At 49.4% G+C, this 16,444-nt stretch overlaps 17 protein-coding genes across 17 annotated transcripts; 9 read left to right on the top strand and 8 right to left on the bottom strand.

Annotated features, from left to right (window-relative positions):
• Window positions 1–91: 91 nt before the first annotated feature.
• On the top strand, window positions 92–1,777 carry OGAPHI_006874 (uncharacterized protein; the record flags this gene model as incomplete). The annotated part of the gene is made up of 1 exon (XM_046208207.1): window positions 92–1,777. One exon carries the CDS (start codon window positions 92–94, stop codon window positions 1,775–1,777), a length of 1,686 nt encoding a protein of 561 aa, XP_046057991.1.
• OGAPHI_006873 (uncharacterized protein) lies at window positions 425–1,887 on the bottom strand (the record flags this gene model as incomplete). Its single annotated transcript, XM_046208206.1, has 3 exons — window positions 425–895; window positions 1,246–1,483; window positions 1,826–1,887. The coding sequence occupies 3 exons, from the start codon at window positions 1,885–1,887 to the stop codon at window positions 425–427; spliced, it is 771 nt and encodes a 256-aa protein (XP_046057990.1).
• A 52-nt stretch (window positions 1,888–1,939) lies between these two features.
• Window positions 1,940–3,610, top strand: OGAPHI_006871 (uncharacterized protein; the record flags this gene model as incomplete). The annotated part of the gene is made up of 1 exon (XM_046208204.1): window positions 1,940–3,610. One exon carries the CDS (start codon window positions 1,940–1,942, stop codon window positions 3,608–3,610), a length of 1,671 nt encoding a protein of 556 aa, XP_046057988.1.
• Window positions 2,645–2,893, bottom strand: OGAPHI_006872 (uncharacterized protein; the record flags this gene model as incomplete). Its single annotated transcript, XM_046208205.1, has 1 exon — window positions 2,645–2,893. The coding sequence occupies one exon, from the start codon at window positions 2,891–2,893 to the stop codon at window positions 2,645–2,647; it is 249 nt and encodes an 82-aa protein (XP_046057989.1).
• A 51-nt stretch (window positions 3,611–3,661) lies between the features above and the next one.
• Window positions 3,662–6,232, top strand: OGAPHI_006868 (uncharacterized protein; the record flags this gene model as incomplete). The annotated part of the gene is made up of 1 exon (XM_046208200.1): window positions 3,662–6,232. The coding sequence occupies one exon, from the start codon at window positions 3,662–3,664 to the stop codon at window positions 6,230–6,232; it is 2,571 nt and encodes an 856-aa protein (XP_046057985.1).
• On the bottom strand, window positions 4,597–5,058 carry OGAPHI_006870 (uncharacterized protein; the record flags this gene model as incomplete). The annotated part of the gene is made up of 1 exon (XM_046208202.1): window positions 4,597–5,058. The coding sequence occupies one exon, from the start codon at window positions 5,056–5,058 to the stop codon at window positions 4,597–4,599; it is 462 nt and encodes a 153-aa protein (XP_046057987.1).
• Window positions 5,468–6,225, bottom strand: OGAPHI_006869 (uncharacterized protein; the record flags this gene model as incomplete). Its single annotated transcript, XM_046208201.1, has 2 exons — window positions 5,468–5,905; window positions 5,977–6,225. 2 exons carry the CDS (start codon window positions 6,223–6,225, stop codon window positions 5,468–5,470), a joined length of 687 nt encoding a protein of 228 aa, XP_046057986.1.
• A 65-nt stretch (window positions 6,233–6,297) lies between the features above and the next one.
• On the top strand, window positions 6,298–7,032 carry OGAPHI_006867 (uncharacterized protein; the record flags this gene model as incomplete). Its single annotated transcript, XM_046208199.1, has 1 exon — window positions 6,298–7,032. The coding sequence occupies one exon, from the start codon at window positions 6,298–6,300 to the stop codon at window positions 7,030–7,032; it is 735 nt and encodes a 244-aa protein (XP_046057984.1).
• Window positions 7,033–7,054: 22 nt separating this feature from the next.
• On the bottom strand, window positions 7,055–7,780 carry OGAPHI_006866 (uncharacterized protein; the record flags this gene model as incomplete). The annotated part of the gene is made up of 1 exon (XM_046208198.1): window positions 7,055–7,780. The coding sequence occupies one exon, from the start codon at window positions 7,778–7,780 to the stop codon at window positions 7,055–7,057; it is 726 nt and encodes a 241-aa protein (XP_046057983.1).
• A 113-nt stretch (window positions 7,781–7,893) lies between these two features.
• On the top strand, window positions 7,894–10,197 carry OGAPHI_006865 (uncharacterized protein; the record flags this gene model as incomplete). The annotated part of the gene is made up of 1 exon (XM_046208197.1): window positions 7,894–10,197. One exon carries the CDS (start codon window positions 7,894–7,896, stop codon window positions 10,195–10,197), a length of 2,304 nt encoding a protein of 767 aa, XP_046057982.1.
• On the bottom strand, window positions 9,885–10,695 carry OGAPHI_006864 (uncharacterized protein; the record flags this gene model as incomplete). Its single annotated transcript, XM_046208196.1, has 2 exons — window positions 9,885–10,186; window positions 10,476–10,695. The coding sequence occupies 2 exons, from the start codon at window positions 10,693–10,695 to the stop codon at window positions 9,885–9,887; spliced, it is 522 nt and encodes a 173-aa protein (XP_046057981.1).
• On the top strand, window positions 10,637–11,464 carry OGAPHI_006863 (uncharacterized protein; the record flags this gene model as incomplete). The annotated part of the gene is made up of 1 exon (XM_046208195.1): window positions 10,637–11,464. The coding sequence occupies one exon, from the start codon at window positions 10,637–10,639 to the stop codon at window positions 11,462–11,464; it is 828 nt and encodes a 275-aa protein (XP_046057980.1).
• An 86-nt stretch (window positions 11,465–11,550) lies between these two features.
• On the bottom strand, window positions 11,551–13,491 carry OGAPHI_006860 (uncharacterized protein; the record flags this gene model as incomplete). Its single annotated transcript, XM_046208191.1, has 1 exon — window positions 11,551–13,491. One exon carries the CDS (start codon window positions 13,489–13,491, stop codon window positions 11,551–11,553), a length of 1,941 nt encoding a protein of 646 aa, XP_046057977.1.
• OGAPHI_006862 (uncharacterized protein) lies at window positions 12,266–12,484 on the top strand (the record flags this gene model as incomplete). Its single annotated transcript, XM_046208194.1, has 1 exon — window positions 12,266–12,484. The coding sequence occupies one exon, from the start codon at window positions 12,266–12,268 to the stop codon at window positions 12,482–12,484; it is 219 nt and encodes a 72-aa protein (XP_046057979.1).
• OGAPHI_006861 (uncharacterized protein) lies at window positions 12,740–13,045 on the top strand (the record flags this gene model as incomplete). Its single annotated transcript, XM_046208193.1, has 1 exon — window positions 12,740–13,045. The coding sequence occupies one exon, from the start codon at window positions 12,740–12,742 to the stop codon at window positions 13,043–13,045; it is 306 nt and encodes a 101-aa protein (XP_046057978.1).
• A 1,162-nt stretch (window positions 13,492–14,653) lies between the features above and the next one.
• OGAPHI_006859 (uncharacterized protein) lies at window positions 14,654–14,950 on the top strand (the record flags this gene model as incomplete). Its single annotated transcript, XM_046208190.1, has 1 exon — window positions 14,654–14,950. The coding sequence occupies one exon, from the start codon at window positions 14,654–14,656 to the stop codon at window positions 14,948–14,950; it is 297 nt and encodes a 98-aa protein (XP_046057976.1).
• A 27-nt stretch (window positions 14,951–14,977) lies between these two features.
• OGAPHI_006858 (uncharacterized protein) lies at window positions 14,978–16,360 on the bottom strand (the record flags this gene model as incomplete). Its single annotated transcript, XM_046208189.1, has 1 exon — window positions 14,978–16,360. One exon carries the CDS (start codon window positions 16,358–16,360, stop codon window positions 14,978–14,980), a length of 1,383 nt encoding a protein of 460 aa, XP_046057975.1.
• Between the last annotated feature and the right edge of the window lie 84 nt (window positions 16,361–16,444).

Genomic DNA, 16,444 nt, shown 5'->3' with positions numbered 1-16,444 from the left:
CAAAATAAAACTCCGCTTACTTTTTTGGAGAAAACGAGCAAATTAAACATCGGGAATATATAAGACTTGAAAAATGTGCATTTGCTAGCTAATGACTGGGAGAGACCTGTTGGTGTACGATGATGTGCACTGTATTGCCGACATGAAGACGGACCACTATATGATGCTGAAAAAGGCATCACAAGCGGCCACTCCATGGGCAGATATGGCTTTGTACGGAAAGTACATAACATATTTCATTGCAGGATGGATCTTCTTTGGGTCTGTGAAACATTTCCTATTCTCCAACTACGACGTTGACCGTCGTTCAGATGGGCCTGCCAAAATCTGGGAAAGACTCATAGCTGCCGGCCGTTTTATTGTGTACCGTCAGCTACCAACAAAAATCTGCTCCCAACTGGGTCTGCCTACGTCTGTTGGTAGTTTATTGCTGATCGGGGCCGTCACTCTGTACAGTTTGCTTTGGTGTTTTGTTCCTCATCCTTACTACCGCGCCTGTCTTGGATTTGGGTCGCCTCCTTTGGGTGTTCGTGCTGGTTTCATCTCCACAGCTTTTGTTCCATTTATTTTCATCATGTCTGGTAAATCCAACATTGTTGGCTTTCTCACGGGTGTTTCGCACGAGAAGCTCAACAAGTACCACCAAACAGCTTCGATCTTGTGTCTCTTCTTTGGATGGGTCCACACTATCCCATTCTACTACCAGGCAAACAAAGAAGGAGGAACCAGCAGAGTCCACGAGAAAATGTACTCCGATGCCATCTGGGTGTCTGGAGTGCCTCCAATCATTTTCCTCACCTTGCTCTGGCTCGGATCGTTGCGTATCATCCGCAAGTTCTGGTACGAAGCGTTTGTCTCGTTCCATTGGGTGTTGGCCGTTGGGTTCTACATTAGTCTGTTTTACCATATTTATGACGAGCTACAGGCCCATAAATATTTGGTGGCCACCATTATTGTCTGGGGACTCCAATTCTTGTACAGATGGTTTGCCAAGGGATATCTGCGTCCTGGACGTGTGATGAAGAAGACCGTGGCGAAGATCAGCCAGTTCGAGTCTCTGAACCAGAAATGTGTCGAGCTCATGGTGGATCTTCCACTCAACGCAGTGCCGGGCCAACACGTTTTTCTTAGAGCTCTGGACAACACTGCGCTGCAGTCGCATCCATTCTCGGTGATACCAACCTCTGTGGGCTTCAAGTTGCTCGTCCGTGTCTACGACGGGTTCACCAAGCACCTTTTTGAAACCGCAAGCCGGTCTTCAACCATTTCTCTGCTGGTGGACGGACCGTATGGAGGCGTGTCCCGTGACCCACGCAGCTTCTCGAACCTGTTCCTGATCTGTTCCGGATCCGGAATCACCACGTGTCTACCTTTTGTCAGTTCGTACGCCTCGTTATTGGACGATCCGCGTGCTTCGCTGAGCAAAATCCGCCTGGATTGGATCGTGAGACACTCTGACGACGTTTCCTGGGTGAGAGACGAGCTCGTTGCTATTTATGATACTTTCAAGATGGAAACCAAAACCGGCGCGCTGGAGATCAACATCTACTGTGTCCAGTCTTCTGAAAAGGAGCAGGTGATAGGACCTGAATACAACAAGTTCAAGCCTGCAGTGAAGGAGCTGGTGAGAAACTTCTCACTCGGCAGCACTAACTGTATCATCAGTTCTGGATCGCATGCTTTGAAGAACGAAGTTGGCAACGCTGCTGCCCGTCTTCAGAGCCAAGTTGGAAAAGTTCGCGAGGTTTATTTGCATACAGAGGAATTTAGCTTCTGATTAGTATAGTATAGTATAGTACACCTAATGATATTCATTTATGATTACCAGGAACGTAGAGCTGTGGCAGCATACAGCGGACCTGCTGAGCAAATTTGTCCGACAACCATGAGCAAATATCCTGCTATAAATCGTTTTGAAAAGTACGTCTAATGGATCAACATGAAAGACCATATCGTCTACGGTAACGTGCACTGTATTGCCGACAAAGAGACGGATCTCTACACACAGCTCACCAACGCTTCTCAGGCAGCTACTCCGTGGGCACATATGGCCTACTACGGGAAGTACGTCTCGTACTTTCTAGCAGGCTGTGTGTTTCTTGCAACCATGAAACATTTCCTATTTACCAACTACAGTGTCGACCGCAAACACGGCGGCTCGGCCTCCATCTGGGAAAAAGCAGTTGGATGGAGCAGATTCGTTGTCTACCGTCAAATTCCAACTAACATCTGTCGCTATTTGGGACTACCTTCTTCTGTTGGAAGCTTGTTAATAGTGGCAGCAGTTAGTCTATACTCGATGCTGTTTTGTTTCGTTCCCCATCCATTGTATAGGGCGTGTCTTGGGTTTGGATCTCCACCAATGGCTGTGCGTGCCGGCCTCATCTCCATGGCGTTCACCCCGTACATTTTCATAATGTCGGGGAAAACCAACCTTATTGGATTTCTCACCGGAATCTCTTACGAGAAACTAAACAAGTACCACCAACTTTCGTCTGTTCTGTGTCTTTTCTTTGCCTGGGTCCATACCTTGCCCTACTACATCCAGTCCTACAGAGAAGGCGGAACTCATGGTGTGCGTTTGGAAATGAACTCCCACCTGATCTACTACACCGGTATTCCTCCAATTGTCCTGCTCACTCTCCTATGGATGTGTTCCTGGCAGTTTATGCGCGACCGTTGGTACCAGTTTTTCATCTCTTTCCATTGGCTGCTGGCTGTCTGTTTCTACATCAGCCTGTTCTACCACGTTTACAACGAGTTGCAAGGACACTGGTACTTGGTGGCTACCATTATTGTCTGGGGAGGGCAGCTGCTCTACCGGTGGTTCGTGAAAGGTTACCTGCGTCCAGGACGAGTCATGAAACAGGTTCCTGCAGAATTGGTTACACATGAGCTTCTGGGCCGCAAAAGTGTCCAGTTGCAGGTGGATCTCCCGCTGGAGTGTGCTCCAGGGCAGCACATTTTTCTGCGGACACTCGACCAAACATTCATGCAGTCACATCCGTTTTCTGTGATCCCCAACAAACATGGCTTCAAGCTGATTGTCCGTGTGTACAACGGGTTCACCAAACACCTGTTTGAAAAGGCATCTTCTTCCAAACAAATCCTCGTTCTTGTCGACGGTCCGTACGGAGGTCTGGCACGTGACCCGGCTAGTTTCTCCAACATATACCTGGTTTGTTCCGGCTCGGGGATCACTACCTGTATGCCGTTCATCATGAGGTATTTGCGGCACCTGGACAATCCGTCTGCCACGGTTTCGCAGATCCGGCTCGACTGGATAGTGAAGCAGGTTGAGGACGTGTTTTGGGTGGAAGCCGAGCTGAACCAGATCTATCTGTCGGAAAAGAAACCGAGCGGTCTTGAGATCAACGTGTACTGTGCTAATCCGTCTGAAATTAAGCCCCTTCTTGGGCCCCGGTACCATTTCTTCAAGCCGTGTCCAGACGAGATTTTAAAGAGTTACACTTTGGGAAGCACCAATTGCATTGTCTGTTCGGGTTCCGAGACCTTGAAAAAACAGGTTGCCAACGGTTCCGCGGCTTTACAGTCCAATATAGGCAAAGTGCGCGAGATCTACTTGCACACCGAGGAATTCGGCCTGTGATCCGTAATCTGTGTATAGTTTGAAAATATTAAACTAAAATTTGTTAAAATAATGGCGACCATTTCTATTCCGTCCACGGACGTAGATTTGACGCTGGACCAGCTGGTCAGTGTGAGTTTGCAGAACAATTACTCGGCCACGGTGTTTGGGAAGCTGTTTCGCGAGTTCAAGCACCGTGCAACTGCATCGAACCAGGAACTGGATCTCCGGTGTTTATTGGCAGGAAGTGCTCAATCGCCCGAGAAACTCAAGTACGTGCAGGAGATTCTGGTTGACAGTGACTACAGCGAGATTTTGGACGGATTGGGCAGTCTGTTTGGACAGTATCTGGTTCAACTTGACGAGATTGACCAATTAGCAGTGCTGATGTGGTTGAACCAGATATCCTATAAAGTTCCATGGCAATCGAGTTTAGAAGCCGGGTTGTTTTACACGGGTTTTGAGACGTTCATCAACAACAACATCAACCAGGAAATCTCCCCGAAAAAGGCCCTGATGATTGCCAAAATAGTGATCAATTTACTAGGCAATGTTGGCGAGTCCAATGAGGCCTTTGGAACACTGATTCAGCGTTATCTCGAGTTCTTGAAACAGAAACATCCGGTCGCATACGCTCACCTGGACGGCTACTACAAAACACACAGTATCACAAGCATCCAAAAGGACTACAAAGTGAAGAGCGAGAGCCAGATCGATAAGAAAACCAGTCGCAACAGCATCAAGATACTTCGGCTCAAGAAACTTGTGTGGTTGTCTCAACAGGTGACCATTCTGTTTAGTGTCATAGACGATTCGTTTCTAAAAGGATTCAAGACGCTGTTGAACCTGTCGTCAGTGGCCACTTCTGCCACCAACACGTCCATAGCATTTGAGCTGACGGCGTCGCTTTTCGACGGGTTGGCGTTGAGCACCAAACGAACGGGCCATTTCTGGACAACGTTCATTGTGTTCAAGCTGCCCGAAGTGTTCAAGCTGCTCAATATCAGTCAACAGAACCTCAGAGACACGTTGACCAACGTTTTCGAAACTATAAGGGGCCACGAGGAAGTCAAGTCGCGGCTTCTGAAGTCGCTTGTTGAGTGCGAGCTCGTCACCAATGAGGACGAGAAGATCGTGCCGGCCGACCTTTCGCCGTTCCGGTCCATTCTGATCGACGCGAATCCGGAGTTTGTCACACTGGAAGAGTCTAGAGCAAGCGAGTTCTTCAGCTCTGTGCAAACTCTCGCTGGACAGACCGAGCTGGCCGGCCTGGTGACCAACGCGATCTCCAAGTTCATCAACGAGGACGACCACTCGCGACTGAAACGGATCCTGGTTGCTCTTGCCGCGGACGTTTCTGTTATGGACGGTGTGTTTCTGCTCAAGAACCCGTACGAGCTGGTCGGGTCGCTGGTGGAGTACCTGGACTCGTCGATCGAGCGCGGGTTCAGCCAGGACGCGATGGACATCGACGGCGACTCGTCCAACTTGCAGGACGTTCATTCCGATCTGGGAGCCATCATCGTCGTGGTGGCATACACTTCGTTCCGATACTGTTTGGACCTCAAGAGCCGGTTCCCGAGCTCAGAAACGGGACGGATTCTTGTTGATTGGGACCCGATCCTCGACACTGCCGTGATGGAGAAGCTGCAGGACCCAGAATCGAACCTCAACGCCGTGATGGGAGACTGGATCGTGTCGCTGTTCGACACCAACAACACAGACGGAGTTTCCGACGAGCTGCTGAAAAAAAGCTCGGTGCGCGAGTACTATCTGCTGATTCCGTGTGTTGTGAGCGAGGGAGTGCGTGCTTCGCAGCTGGGGATGATCCAGAAAGACGATCTCATGAGCGGCCTTGAGTACTGCCACCAGCCGTTCCTAATTCCGACGTTTTTGAACGTTCTGCGTAGTCTTTTGGCTCTGGCCTGGACAGAGCCCAACTTGGACACCTCTATGGTTTCGCAGGTGCTCAAGACGCTGGTGGACGTCAACTTGTCTGGCGAGCTCCACATCCTCCACCGCATGATCGTGGAGATCGTCAACGACGAGCTGTACGAGGTGGGGAGCGTCAAGAACGTTCTGCAACCGCCTGCCCCTCCGACCAGACTCGACTCGCTGATCGCGTTCCTTGTGGAGCCAGATTCCAAGCACACGTTCGAGCTGGTCGCCGTGTACGAGCAGGCACAGTACCAACAGCTGGACTTCTTCTACAACCAGCTCGACAGCTTGCTGGAGGAAAATACCCACGGACAGGCCTCGCTTGTGGAACCGTTGATCTACGAGCTGGTGGTGACACTCATGATCAGCTACACCAAGCTCAAGGCGCCAGAAAGTCTACAAAAATGGCTCGCTGTGTCGTCGGATCCGGAGGCCGTTTACAACCGTACCGGCTCCGAAAAGGTGTCTGTCGAACAAACAGTCTTGGAGCCAGAAACATCAGATAAGCTCACCGACATGGGTTTCGACACCAACTTCTTTGGGTTCATCGAGGAGCCCAAGGACGACGAGCCGGACTTTGTTTTCGACCAGGAACAAGTACCTACTGTCCCGGGCTCGGACTTGTACCTGGCAAACTTCGCCGCAATCGCCAAGGAGTCCAGTCCTCTTGTAGCTACCGTGCTTCGCAATTTGAACATCTGGTAGGTGCACGACCTCGCAATTATTAGGCTATCTTAGATTAGAAAAATAGTGTATTAGGAATATAAAAGATGGCTGTTTCTGCGATAGCGTTTCCGGAGGACGTTGGACAGGCTCCTGCGATCCGACAGCACAGCACGTTGCGGTATCTTTTGCGACTACTTTCAGTGTCTGGTTACTCGATGGCGGGGGTTTATTTATTTGTTTATGTGGTGTTGAAGCCGATGCTAAAGTTGAGCTTTGAGCGGCGTCGGGAGCTGGCAACCCACTGTTTCCACAAACTCGAGAGTCTTTATGGGACTATAGTGCAGAAAGTCCGGTTTGTGCCGTCGGTGGAGCTGAATTACCGGGGAATTCTGTACAAAGACGTGATGTGTTCTACTGGCGACGAGCCACAGGAGGAGGTGATGAGACAGGAGCCGCGCGGGGTTCACTTTGACGACGAGATCGACCGTGTGGATCTGAAGAAACAGTATCTGTCAACAACAACGGTTCTGGGGTCGCATTTGGAAGGACTGCGTGACACTTTGAAAAAACTTAAAGTTTCAAGCTACAACACTAAAGACACACCGTCCACGTTTGGAGGCCGGCTTTCGATGACCGACGTGAGCGAGATGCGGCCACTAATGTTCCAGATCAAACAGCTCAAGAACTGCGTCGAAATGGTCAGCTCAGACCATCCCAGAGAGTACCTGTTCCGGCGGAGCGTCAACTACGCCAGAAACTCACGAAACCTCAACATCGCCGACGACTTGCGCCAGGAACTCGCAGATCTGCACGCGTTGGTGAACCCGGCGAAAAATTGATATCTTACGAGTAATGATCTATTTACATTGCGTCCTGTAGTTTGTCCTGCTTCAGTTTGGCCATGGAGCTGATGGTTTTCTCCTCGCGCACCTTGTTGAGCGTGTCGAACTGCTGCTGCAGGTCCTCGAACCCGTGCAAGTTCGCAAAGTCCCGCAGCTCGAGCTTGAAGAAGTACGGCAACTCCAGCCCCAGTTCCTGCTCCTTGTGCTTGAAGAAGTCCTCCAGCTGCTTCTCCAGGAAAATCTTGCGCCGCAGCTCTCTGCCACGCTCCTCCCATTTGCGCTCCTTGGCCTCGCGCTCGTGCGGCTTCGGCGTCCACTTCGACTTGAGCACCTTGGCCACCGTCACCACCGGCACGCGGAAAAACTCCGCCAGTTTCTGGCTCGGCAGCTCGTCTGGGAACCTTGCATGCAAAACACGGATCCCTTCGATCGCCTCGCGCGACAGCCTTTTTGTCGTGCTCAGGTCCATCTTGGCCGCCTTCTCCTTCAACGCGTACTTCTGCCGCATGTACTCGGGCAGAGTCTTGTCCTTGCGCCACCCGGCCGGAGGCATCTTGATCTGCCGTTTGGGGGTCTGTGCTTCCTTGTTGGAATAAATGGCCGTGTTCTTGGCAATATGTTCCTTCCAATCTCGCCGGTTGTACACCTTTCCCCGGAACCCGCCCGGAAGCTTATCCAGATCCGGCAGGTCCCACTTGTCTGCCCGCTTGAGCGCCGCGCCCCAACTGCTGAATCTGCGAAACATGCCAAAAATTTACAGAGATTAAAAAAAATTAATAAATTACACCGCTTACCTAAGCACTCGCCTCAACACCCTGGATTTTTTAGACCGCCCCCCAAAAAACTAACACCCATCCCATGAATATCATCAAGAAGCTGCTGTCGAACGCAAACCAGGCGTCGAACGACGAGCTGATCCTGGTGCAGTCGGGCCAGCTGTATCTTCTGCGGTCGCCCAAGTCGCCCAAGTCGGAAAACGAGTGTCTGTTTACAGATGTTATTGTTTCCATCAGAGAAACGTCGTTGCCCTTCAACTACCAGCTGAGCATCAACAAGGCGGTGGAGGCGGGCCAGGACGCGCTCGACGACGATGAGCTAGACGCCGAGGACCACGACGACGATTTCGACGCCGACTCCACCTCGCTCAAGTCGTTTCTCATTGACGAGAAACTCAGGTTCTGTTTGTACCAGAAGTACGGCACTTATGTGATTGCGTGGAAGGATCTGGACGGCGACATCGGCGACATGTTCGAGTTCCGCGTGAGTCCGTCCGGGTCGGTCGACAGCATCAACCAGTTCATGCTGGCTCTGTACAAGTGCGAGTACGAACGCAAGTACAAAAAGTCGAGCTTGGCGCTCAAGTCGGACGATTTGAAGGAGTTTGTTTACGACAGAGACTCGCTGTTTGAGGACATCCCCGACATGTTGTCGTCGCTGCGGTCGTCGGTGAATATCCAGCCTTCCGGACAGCTGGACGACTCTGATTCCGAGGATAAGTTCGAGGACGCTGTGGAAACTGCCGATTCCAAGCTGGTCAAGCAGACACAGGCAGACGTGCTCATGTACGACGAGACTGAGCAGGACTACGTTCTCAAGGCCGAGGCGGCCACCGTGAAGATACTGCAGACCGGTTTGTGGATGTTTTCTCTGGACGTTTCTGCTCCAGCACTGAAAAACTCGCCGGTTGCAACCGTCATCTCGAACTCGATCGACCCGGTGTTCGACTTCGGCTCACTCTCGTTCACCTTCAACGTGGACACTGCGCAGTCTGTTCTGACGTGGGCGTTCCAGTTCGCCTCGCGCGAGCTGTACGAGTCGTTCCAGCAATCGTTCACACAGTGTCTGTACGAGGCCACCAACAAGACGAGCTGGGTCAAGCTCAAGAACGACGAGCAGGACTTTTTGATCGACTCGATCAGAAACCTCAATATTGACGAGATGGACGTGGACTCCGAGTCCGACGAAAGCGAAGACGAGGAGAGCTACAAATTTAAGGACGGCAAGCTGTTTCTCTCGGACGACGAGGACGAGGACGACGAAAACGGGCTGCTCAAACGGTTCAATGCAGGCGGCGTTAATAGCGGTATGAAGATGGCCTATAAAGACAACTTGGCGTTCGTCTCGAGGGGCAACAAGCTGGGAGTGTTCAAGATGGGCAGCGAGGCCAAGCCGGTGTTCTCCACAGCTATTGAAAACATCTCGAGCGCGTCCAAGAAGGGTAAGGCAATCAACCCGGGCAACATGATGCTTCAAAAAGGTGACACGGTGATGATCATCCAGGATAAGGACAACAAGGATAATTTGTACAAGATGGATCTTGAGTATGGAAAAGTGGTGGAAGATTGGCAGTTCAAGAAAGACAACGCTGAGGTGCCGGTGGTGAACTTCACATCAAACGAGAAGTTCGGAGAACTCACAGAGGACCAAACGTTCTTGGGAGTCTCGCATCAGTCGCTGTTCAGAGTTGATCCAAGACTGCAGAACAAGCTCGTGGACAGCGAGTTCAAGCATTACAAGTCCAAGACCAACTTCAGCCACATCGCCACCACAGAGGACGGGTACATTGCTGCGTCCACCAACAACGGAGAAATCAAACTGTACGACAAGCTGGGCAAGAACGCCAAGACTCTTATTCCTGCGTTGGGAGACGAGTTCATTGGCCTGACCACGAGCGACGACGGGCGGTTTATTCTGGCAACTTGCCGCAAGTACTTGCTGTTGCTGGACGTCAAGATCAAGAAGGGCACGTACAAGTCGAGTCTTGGATACGAACGGTCGTTTGGCAAGGACTCGAAGCCTATTCCCAAGAAACTCGCTCTTAGGCCAGAACACCTGGCATATATCCGCAATCAGACCGGCAAGGAACCGCATTTCACGAAAGCCAACTTCAGTATCAACCGGAACTCCAAGAAGAAGGAGCCGACCGCGATCACGACATCCATTGGACCGTTTGCGGTTATTTGGAACTTCAAGAAGGCGTTGCAGAACGATACTTCGGCGTACAGCATCAAACGATACGATAATACGATCACAACCACAGACTTCAAGTTCAACGACACAAGCAAGGTTATTTTCACGTTACCGAACGAGGTTTCGATGGCAAGCAACAGAGCTTTCAAGAAGGCGAGCGACGAGTTCAAAGTTGTTGAGTCTCCGTATTGAATATATTCCGTTCCCCATGTATAATTAGTAAGTAATTCAATAATAATAATATCAACGTTTGAATCCAAAATTGCGTTTTAGCTCCTCCCAAAAGAGACGGCGGTATGCATTGACCTTGTGGGCCCTTGTCGGTGAATAATTGTAGATCGGTTCTGAGGTTTGATGCAATCTTGGAGGAGGCAAATTGTTGAGTCTGGCATGGATAGATCGCACAAAATGGTTGAATCCCCGAGAATTTATGAGCTGGCGGTTAGTTTCCTTGCATTTTGGACGCTTACCTTTCGATAAAGCCAGTTCTCCAGCATTGTCTGGGAATAATTTTTGATTCTCGGAATTATTTTCGTCAAAAATGCAACTATTTGCGAAAATGTTCAAATCTGCGGAATTGATTAATAGATAACCAGTTGGAAAAAGGTGGCAGTTTATTCTTTTTCCGAGAATGGCCAGATTCAACGAGAACTTCGAGTACAAGCTGGACTTTCCCAAGTTCTTGCTCATTGGCGACTCCATCACTGAAAGAAGCGCGAACCCGTTGCCTGTGACCGACTATATTGCAGATGGATACGACCACAGTGGTAAATACTCCACTGATAAGGGCCCTATGGAGTTCTGTTTCTTCGGCCAGCTTCAACACGACTATGTTCGACGGATGGACGTGATCAACAGAGGATTCTCCGGGTACAACTCGGAGTACTGGAAATTCATGATAGATAAGGTCCTCCAAATAGAGCACGACTTGTCGTACAACAAATGTAAGATAGTCTCTTTATTTTTGGGAACCAACGATGCAGCCACTGCTAAACCGGACGGAGTCCCTTATGACGAGTTCTTGTCCAACATGGATTACATCATCAACCAGATCCTCAAAAGAGATATCAAAATCATAGTCGTCGGCCCAGGCCATCATTATCCCGACCTTTGGGAACCATTGAATATGGAAGAGATCGAAGTCGGCATTACGCGAACTAACGAAATCAACCGCAAATACGCCGACTGCTTGCAAAATCTTTGTGAGAAATACTCGCTTCCTTTTGTCGACCTGTACAAAATTCACGATGAATATAATGCGAAGAATGGTGAAGAAGCAACAAGAGATTTGATCTTGGACGGAATCCATTTCACAGCAAAAGGATACATCTTGTTTTATGAACAATTCACAAAAACCTTGACAGAGTGGTATCCAGAATTGAGTGTTCCAAAGATGAAAATGAGGTTGCCCCGGTGGGATGAGTTCGACTCCTCCCAAGTGGAGAAAATTGATATATAATCTCCAAAATAGACATTACCAATAGACAAGTATAGACACTAACTTAAAGGCAAGTTAATCAATCAAGCAATTGGGAACGTGGGCCCTCATCCTCTCCGTTGTGGATGATATTTATAATTGGGATAACATTTAGCGTGAATCTTTTTCTCAGACTGTGCCAGAGAAACAAACGTCTTCTTCACGCTGTTGATCTCGGTCGACCACATGACAGCGACGATCTGAATGAGAAGATGATGGTTGTACTTGTGGATAAAACACTCCCGCCTAAGCTGATGAATGAGTGGCTCGGATAAATTGTAGTATAAGGCTTTGAGGTAATCCAGCTCTGCCTTGGGGTCGTAGGATGAATAAGTCATCCGTAATTTTCCAAAAACGTGCGACGATAATGAGTCTATTAACGAAAGCAACACAACTGCTTTCACTATCGTTGTCCGATACAACATAAAAGAATTCAGGGGTCTCTTGATATATTGAGGAGCTTCGTTGGAATCATCCAAAGTGGATTCAGGGTTGTCCACGCGTTGCTTCTTTGTAGGATTGGAAGCTTTTCTCGCTTTGGATGCAGTATCGTTCGGTTGTTTGAAATAGATAGCAAACTCTTTGACATCCCTAAAACAGGAGATTATCGAATTGTCAAAAATCAAGCTGCTATCCTCATGTCCTGCATAAGTCTTGGCTAAGATATTCAAACCACCATCGGACGATTCTGTCAACACTAGTCCTCTGTCGTCTGTGTGCGTAGGGTATGAGGTATCAAGTTCTGGATTCTCCCCCAACACACGGGAAAGAATCTTGAGCTTGATGTCGAAGTTTCTGAGTTTGAACAGTTTGATAACCTCATCAACTTGGTTCAAGTCCAGGTTTTTGGCGGCTGCCATTTCCGTAATCTTCATATATCTCGATTTCGAAAATGGGGGCAATGGAATTTTCACTGATGATTTGAATAGGCTGTGCGTCTTGCTCTCCATATCGAACACCAGCGAACTGAGCAAGTCATCAAATGCCGGTTTGGACTCATAGTTCTCGTCTTCATCGTCAAATAATCTCTTTTTGGAGACAACGGAGCTTGGCGGGGTGGTTGAGAGAACGGTTGTTCCTGATGTGGATTCACAAAGGGAAGCTGTGGAAGGGGTTGGAGAAGGCTCGATGGCTGAAAAAGGTTGGGCCATGTTAGCGAATCCAGGCTCGTAGCCTTTAAGTTCCAAATGTGGTTGTGTATTCGAAGGAGCAGTTTTAAGCGAGTGTGCTCCTTTTTCTTCGCGCGGTAGGTTTGTCATGATCAATGGCGAATCGAAAGCATCTGGTCCCAGATCTTCGAATTCTGCCTCAAAGTCGTTGTCGTCTTCGTCGTCTAATTCGTTGGCTTCGGCCTCACTGATGTCGCTAAAGTCGTCCAATTCGAAAAAAGATGAGATTTGGATTTTGGATGCTTCGCTACCGCTATATGATCTGTTAAAAGTGAATGGATGCTGCGGAGGCGAAGAAGGAGCGTTCAAGGTGGTGAACGAACTGGATTCATATAGCGATGGATACTCGACAATAGGGTCTGATGTGGGCAAATTTGGGAGAGGGCATTGCTGATGGTTTGGTAGCTCGTCAGCAAGGGGATGGAAAAGATAATGGCTCCATTGATTTGGAGGCCGGTTTGGCAATTTTTTATCATCGACCCAAGTAGCACATTGGTTACCTGTTCCCATAAGGTCATAGTTTTGTGCAATGTCGAGGGTATCCTGGTCGAAGACAGGGAATACTGAGAAGTTGGTTGGCGAGTAGGAGTAGTTATCGTTGCTTATCAGTCTGACGGTGCGAGGAGTGCTTTCGGCTGGGGATCTGACGGGTTGAGATCTGGAGCCTGGGGTTTTGGGGCGTTGAGACCTATCTGGAAAGTGAGGCTGAAGCAGCAGTTGCTTTGAACCGCTTCTGGATGACCCGTTCCCGGATTCAGAAAACTGACTTGAAGATAAAGCAGTAGCACTACCAAACTTGATAGTGGAAGATGGTGGAAAATAGACGGGTGAAGAAGCCATTGTTTAGAATGTTTCAGATTTCAGCATGTGGGGTGGATGGAACCAGACAGAAAGGACAACGTTGTTTGGAAATTCGGCTGCACACTATTTGGCCTGTACACAATTCAAGTTTATGGAAAGAGGTAGAATAGCATGGAACTCCCCAAAGCTTTTGATTTCACGTCAAATGGGAGCCACCTATAAATTTATACTTTTTCCATTGGGTTCGGTCAACCAATGAAAAGGGAATACTTGGGACCGCGTTGCGTTGGAATGCGCGTTGATAGCCACAGACAAAAGAATATAAGAGCAGGGGACAAGAAACAAAGAATTTGGTAAATTATTCACATATGAAAGACACACACAACTAACCAATTTTTAGGAATTCCCAGGTTCCGATGCATAATTACCTGCGCTATGCATGAAAAGAAGCAAGCCCTCTTTCAAGGAAATCCGAGATACGTCAAGATCCGAGACGAGCCGGTGCAAGGAATGGCTGAAACTTGGTAGCCAAGATCGGACTGCTACGGTCGTTCCACACAGACTTGTCTTGGTTCAATAGGACCATGGACCGTGAAAACACAATTGGTCCCCAGATCCAAAAGCTGATTTCACTCTATCAATGCAGGTGGAGATACGCATAGGACTAGCTTTATAGAGGGGTATTTTGGTGTGGTTTCTGCTGCACGTAATTTGTTCCTTAGATTATAGGAAACAGCGGGATCAATAAACCGACACGCAAACAATACTATCTATAAATTACTCATGCACTAACCCTCTGTCAAATTCTCTAATTATGGGGCATTATGATCGGACAACAGAGCCATGTTCCTGTAAATCCCACAAAACGTACCATTTTCTTCTTTGGCATGGGAAGAAGCTCCCACAATTCGCCCCTTTTAGGTCACTATCTAAGATACGAGATTAAGTATTCCGTGAAACGATCACGTTTTCACCTGACGTAACCCCCAAGTTATAAGTAGCAGCATGCCACATTCCTATTTTCAATTCCATTCTTGAAAAGCCTGCCCCACAACACCGATCTGTGTCGCGGACGATCAAAAAATCAAATCACCACTGTGCAGCACAAAGTGTGCGCGACACTTATGCCAACCCAATTAAATTCTGGCTCGCGAAATTTGCGTTTCTCAAAAAAACTTCTACAAACAACCATATCTCCAGCATGTCCTTTGTTTTGAGAAGAAACTTGTCCTCATTGATCCCACCTAAGGTGGCTTCTGCCTCCAACCTCGGCTCCAACCCAGCCGCCAAGAGAATGCAGAACATTGTGTCCTTCTACTCGAAATTGCCAAGAGGACAGGCCAACTTCCCAAAGGCCAAGTCTCCACTGGGAATTTACAGAGAGAAATACTTCGACACAGGCTCCGGAGCTCCTCTTCTGCACGCATCGCTGTTCTTCCTTGCCCTTGGTTACGGATTCGAATACTTCTTCCACTTGTCCCACCACAAAGAACATTAGAATGACTAGACTTTATAGCACTTGAATTCATGACTCAGGACCGTTACTTACAGAGAGCATTGAGTCGAAATCGGTGAACTTGCGGCCCTGCTGCCGCTCCGCTTTGTCGATCTTGACCCAATTGCTCCAATCCACCACGTTCACCCCCCTTTCGGCCAGCAGCTTGGACACCTTTTCGCGGCCGTGTCCTTTGCTCTGCGGCAGCTTGTCCAAGTCCTGGACAATGCTGTGCGCAACCACACTGCTGTCGGCCACCGTAGAATTGATCGACCCACGAGACCCGTTCGCAATCCAGCCAACGCAATAGGTCTGTTCCACACCAACAACCCGACCTTCCTTGTTGGGAATGGCCCCCCGCTGCACGTCAAACGGAATTCCCAGCTCTTCAAACTCCGCCAATGCCTCGCCCTTGTAGCCGATACATAAAATCAGCAGCTGGTTGCTCACCGACGCCAGCTTATTGGTGGGCTCGATCTTACCGGCTGGGGTGATTTGGTTTTTCTTAAATATCGTCTCCTTCAGCAACAGGGGGTCTTTGGAGTCCACCTTGATCCCGATCGGCGTCTTGAGGTAGTCCAGCTTCCACGACTTGCCCTCTGTCTCGGCGACACAATACTTCTCCGCCAACTGTAGCCGTCGTTTCTCGATTCGTCCCAGCTTTGTGGTCTTCAGCGAGTCTCCAAACAGATCGGCCCCCCACCCGGTGAAACGCACCCCGTATTTGTCCATCTCCAGACACTCTCTGAACTCCTTGTTGGCGAACTTGCTGTCCAGGAACCCACGTCGCGCACTCACCGTGACCTTCTTGACGGTGCTCCGCTGCAACGTCTCCAACGCCCCGGGCACAATGTCTGTGTCCTTCCAGTGCTCGGGCGGAGCCAGCAGAACCCGCACAATGTCCATGGCCACGTTTCCGTTCCCGATAATGGTCACCTCCTCCACTTTGTCCAGCGGCGGGTTCAAATCCTGATCCTGCGGGTCTCCGTTGTACCACCCCACAAAATCCTTCGAATTGATCACGGCCGGATGGTCCTCGCCCGCAATGTTGAGCCGGTTCTCCTTGTTCGACCCGTACGCAAACACAATGCTGTCGTAGTTCTCGTACAGCTCCCTCAGCTTGATGTCCTTGCCGATCTCCACGTTGCCAAAAAACTGGAACCGCTTGTCCTTACTAGCGTCCTGGAACCTCTCCTGGCACGACTTCACCTCCGGGTGGTCAGGGGCCACGCCGAACCGGACCAGTCCGAACGGACACGGCCGTTTCTCAAACATGTCGATCTCCACGGGGATGTCGTACTTCAAAATGTCCAGCGACGTGTAGAACGCCGACGGCCCGGAGCCTATGACAGCAACCCGTGGGGTCGAGAGGAACCGAATCCCGCGTGCGAGTGGGAACCTCGTAATAGTCATAACTGGGAATTATGTCAATATTTTTTTTCCAGAGATGGTCTTAGGATTACATTTCCATAACATTTTGCACAGCCTTTGCACAGC

Source organism: Ogataea philodendri (assembly GCF_020536065.1).
Source record: "Ogataea philodendri strain CBS6075 chromosome Unknown scaffold8, whole genome shotgun sequence".
Lineage (NCBI taxonomy): Eukaryota > Fungi > Ascomycota > Pichiomycetes > Pichiales > Pichiaceae > Ogataea > Ogataea philodendri.
Note: the sequence above shows the minus strand (reverse complement) of the source record. Positions and strands in the feature narration are given on the sequence as shown.